The sequence below is a fragment of the Montipora capricornis genome, chromosome 2, assembly GCF_036669925.1.
Source record: "Montipora capricornis isolate CH-2021 chromosome 2, ASM3666992v2, whole genome shotgun sequence".
NCBI lineage: Eukaryota > Metazoa > Cnidaria > Anthozoa > Scleractinia > Acroporidae > Montipora > Montipora capricornis.
In genome coordinates, this window is record NC_090884.1 from 61,310,371 (window position 1) to 61,315,370 (window position 5,000).

Sequence of the window (5,000 nt, forward strand, 5' to 3'; positions counted from 1 at the left end):
TTTTTTCGTCACTCCCAAGAGAAATTTTGTATCTCCGTGCGGCCATGATGTAATATCCTTTATTTTCTAAACCAAGTTTTGCGGGAAAATTAGGTTTCAAAATAGACACTTTTCTGACACTGATGGGGACTAGGCTAATTTGGGTAAATGTACTCTTGGTGGACTCTTGGTGAATGTCCAGTGCAATCGTGATAAAGAAACGCCTTAAACAAATGCTCTCCATTTACCTCTTCTACAATCCGTGCGCTATTATTAACCAATTCAGTGGGTAATAATCCATGGTACGACGCTGTTTGACCTCGTGCTCCGCTGGAACGATTTAATTATCAGGTTCACTCATGTGGTATTCGAGGTCCGTACTGTAAATTTCTCTCTGTATCTTCAAATTGAAAACATTTTAAGGCATCAAACGTTCTAGAAAAAAAAAACCTGGTAAAGCACCTCGTGACCAAGCTCGTGACCAATTATATTTGCCCTATCCTTTCACTCGCGTGATCTGCAGTCATGGTTTTTTTTTTCACCGAAACAAAAGAAACGTGTCAAGGGAACGTTTCTTTGGGAAAATCTGAATCCAAATTTGGATTTCCGCAGCCAGGGTGGATTCTATTGATCTAAATTCGGATTTTTAAAATTTAGTAGACGTTAGCAGCAATGTTAGATGAATAATAGATGAAAAAATTGTTCGAATGAGGCCTCGAGTTGCTTTTGAAAGTTTTCATCCTGGCTTTCGCTGAACTAAGGCATTATCAGCAATGATGCCGTAGGTCGGCGAAAGTCAAAAGCAACTCAAGCCTCACTACTCACTCGAACAGTTTCCAACAGTTTCCGCCTTCCAACTCATTTGGAAGGCGGTTTTTCAAGACAAAATTAGAATGATTACCGCGCATTAGGGAACAAGATCCTAAAATTCAGGAAATAGGCCAAAGGGTTTATCATTGGAGGGATTTTTGCGTTTCTTTTCGCTTCTTAACAATATACATATTTTTTCTGGTTCAAAATGTTCGAACCACTTCAATTTTGATTTTCCTCTGTTTCAGATTATGATAATGAATATTAGACAAAGAAATATCAAAATTGAACTGGTTTGAAACATTTTAAAAGAAAACATTTGAACCATAACATACGCAACATACAAATTCCTTCAGAACGTGTCAATTCAACCGAAGCATTTTTCGTTTCATTGGGCGGGAAGAATCTGTAAGATCTTGCATCAAGTACCCAATCTCGAATTTTTGTAAAGCGACGGAGGCTAAGATTTGAGTTCCAAACCAGAAGGATTAGTTTACGATACCAACAAGAACGCCGTTTCTTTGTTGACGGACACCAACATAACGAAAGTGACCTGGAATAGCCAAACGAGCGAACATTACACTGAAAGAATATTAGGTGGCAGCGTAGCCCAGTGACTATGGCGCTTGTCCGAGATTCGGAGATCCCGGAGTTAAGGATTCCATTTTGGCTGAACATTTCTTGTCTTTCAGCGGGGAGTCAAGTCACTACAAAAAAAGGCTCCATGCCGATGAGGGACTACTTCAGAAAAAAAAGTTTGACTCTTCCCACAAAGTTTAACGTTTAATACTTCTCCAACACAATGTACTCAAAGTGATTTAATACTTGGCGTAAAGGTTCATAATTTAACAAAAAGCCTCCTCTTTTCATATAAAAGTCTAAAATTTACACGACCCTAGTAAAGACTCTAAAGTTCTTCATGTTTAGGTAAAGCACGGCCATAATCTGTTGCTTCGCTACCAACAAAAACTTCATGGTTGTTGATCATTTCGTCTTCGCTGAGTTTGCCATCTTTGTCTTCATCTGCTGATGAGACTAGATGCCGCGCTTCCTCCTGTGCCATTGCCTGTTCAGTTTCGGGTAAAATCCAAAGTTTAACCTTTAAAAATAAGATGAGAATACAAAGAAAGTAGTGACTCAATCTTTCACTCTAACTCATGACAATCTTGAAAATGTATGTGCCGCATACATGGTTTGTTTGATAATACAAGTCTGCCAACAGATGATATGGATAAGCTAAGGACTGCAAAGACATACAAAAATTGTACCACTTGTGGGATAAAGACGATAAACAGGGTTGATTCATTTGTGGGATCATTTCAGCCTCTCACTGACGTGACATGGGCCGATTTCTGGACATAACAACATTTGAGTTCATTGGTTCTCTACTCTGCACCAAGAAGTTCCTCTCTTGGAACTCTCGTTTTCTCATCTTCTCTAAAAGGTATCATTTGTTGGAGATCAGGCCCAAGAGTTATTGAGTATCAGTTTTGATTCAAACTTCGATATATGTGCTTCCGGTTGGGTCAACATCGTTTTCTGGAGACTAAGAAGTGTAGTGTCAAAACTTAAAAATTCGTGTAATTTTTTTGCACGTGGTTTTGTAACTATCCATACCATGGAGGGATTCTGACACATTCCTTTCGTCTGATCCACAAATCTACAGTTCTAGCAGTAATTGTCAAGGTACCCCATTATTCATTTTCTGTATGTCTTCCAAGTTCTTTAACTCTCTCGATCGTTATTCTCTTTTCCTCTTAATTTTCATTCTGTCCAAATCTTTGTGTTGTGAATTGACCCATTGATTCCTGGGAGTGAGGCATAACAGATTTCTCTCTGGGTACTCCTGGGTACTCCTGGGTACTCCGCTTTTCCGCTCTCCTCAAAAACCAACATTTGACTTGATTTGTGTTCATTGTTAATTTCAGTTTACAGCGTCCCCAATTAGTGCTCCAGCGCTAGAACGACTAGACACTTAAATAAAGTTCCTTTACATGTCATCTGAGGGCATCCTGGGGCGCATGATAAGTGAATGGGTTAAGGGTGGAATCTAGTTGTTGCTGTTGTCGACGGGGCCCGGTTGTTCAAAAGCCGATTAACTCTAATCCCAGATTAAGAATTAACCAAGGAGCTTATTTCTCTGCTCCCAAATGCTGTTTAACGCTGATTTTGGGTAAGACTTTATATTAGTAGAAGTCAATCTTGAAAAACAAAACTAAGCAAAAGAACTTTCACCAAGAAGTTGAAAACATAAAAGAATACTTAAAGCTAATCCTGGATTAAGTTAATCAGCTTTCCAAACAACCGGGGCCAGGACAACAACTTGTCGTTGTTGTTGTGACCTTGACAACAAGGCTAAGCTAAATAAATACAAACAGCATTGACTCACCTCTTCCTTGTTCAGTTTCCCATCCTTATCTTTATCATAATCTTCTTTAAATTTCTGAGTCTCTTCCTTCACCCATTCCGGTTTTTCAGTTTCAGGGTCATCAGGATCCTTGTAATCACCCAAGAATTCCTCCAGGCTGACATAACCATCTTTGTTACGATCAATATCTTGGATGGAAAATCAGAATAGGTTATTTCCCTTGAACTCCAAGTGCGCATCATCACTGTGCCTTATTTCTTGCATTAGACTTTAACTATTAGAGGGTGATATGAAGTGCTAGTTTTCTACCCATATGAACTATGTGAGCATTAGCCTTACTAATGGAAACAGGCCCACACAAGGACAGAGAAAAACTCTGACCAGGGTGGGAATTGAACCCACGATCTTCGGGTTAGATCACCGCTGCTCTACCGTAGCACTTATAGCACTTATATTTCAACAGACTTTAACTATTAGAGGGTGATGAGAAGCATTAGTTACAGATGCAAGGACTACAAACAGTAGGCCCTATAATAATAAAACTTTATTATACAAAGAATTCAAAAAGTTGACACTTATTTACATTGAAGCTGTGTAGAGAATAATTATAAAATACGTATAAATAAATAAATAAAATAAATAAGTATTAAGGCGATATATATATATAACTAAAATTATATACATTCATTTCTCAAGCCAATAGTTTGAAGTAAAACTCCTTATCGATTCAGAATTCTTTACATGATTTGGTAAATCATTAAAAAGATCAGCAGCCTATCTCACTAACCCCTGTTCATAAACTCTGTGTGACATTAAAGATCCAACACTCTATTCGAAAAGTGCAGGGCACATAATTCCTGCTGTTGTGGTCTCGTCTGAATCCTGAAAGCCACAAGTTTATTAGTGCAATGTAACACTACTAAGTGTTTACTTGCTGTTTACAAACAAGAGTACACATAACGCTGGCTTTCTGTGGAACTGATCTCCACAAAATAGGATGATGACAATTTTTCTGCCAAACAAGTACCAGGGCCTGTCCCTTTTATTTTAGATAATGAAAAAAAAAAGATTCTGTAAGATGTACCAGGGGCATTCTTTAACATCCAACACAATTTGATTTTAGCAAGGGGTGAGAGACTGACTGCCTACCATATATGTACTGTATTTATTAGCCTATGAGCCAAGTGATTTCTGCATCAAGTTAAACTGGCAACTTGTCGCAAGATAGGGGGGTTGGGATAGCCAAATATTTCTGCCAAAAAAATTCCTTGCTAATGCTACAAGAGCTTCAATTGAACGCTTATTCGGCTATAAGCCGAGCAATTATCAGCAAACGCAAATTACTATGCGTATGTAAATTACCAGTATTATTGTTGGTCATAAACTTATATTTAAGTGGTGGCTCCTAAAGGAGCCGTTTTGTTTTGGTCACTTCATGAATGAAGTTTTCAGACATCTTCTTTGCTGTCAGTCTCAAACTCATCCTCCATTGCCATATCATCATCAGCTAGTTCTGGAATATTGTCGGTGGTAGATCTCGTCATCTTCTGAGCCATCAAAAAAATTCGAAATGCTGCATGTTTTGAACGATTTCCTCACCATCTCTGCTGCAATTTCTGCCCACGACTGCTTTGTCCAACGGAGGACCAGGTTTCTTGATGGTGCCTTCTTCTTTCCTGCTGGAGTGAATTCAAAGGGGCCAGTCAACATCCAGGAAAGGTTCTGCTGTCACCTGATGTTATCCTTGAATGGTTTGTTGAGGTATTTGTCCAACAGCTGAAAGACTGGAGTCAGGCCACCTGGGATCACTGCTACTTTGATCTTATGCTGTATTTTTACAGTT

General features: G+C 38.8%; 1 protein-coding gene across 1 annotated transcript in view; it reads right to left on the minus strand.

Annotated features, from left to right (window-relative positions):
* LOC138037608 (uncharacterized) overlaps positions 1-5,000 on the minus strand; it is a 12,286-nt gene that overhangs the window by 4,650 nt on the left and 2,636 nt on the right. The window contains exons 2-3 of the mRNA XM_068883509.1: positions 3,179-3,345; positions 1,699-1,888 (exon numbers count right to left, since the gene is read on the minus strand). Of these exons, the coding sequence (XP_068739610.1) occupies positions 1,699-1,888; positions 3,179-3,345 (357 nt within the window). The remainder of the gene's footprint in view (positions 1-1,698; positions 1,889-3,178; positions 3,346-5,000) is intronic.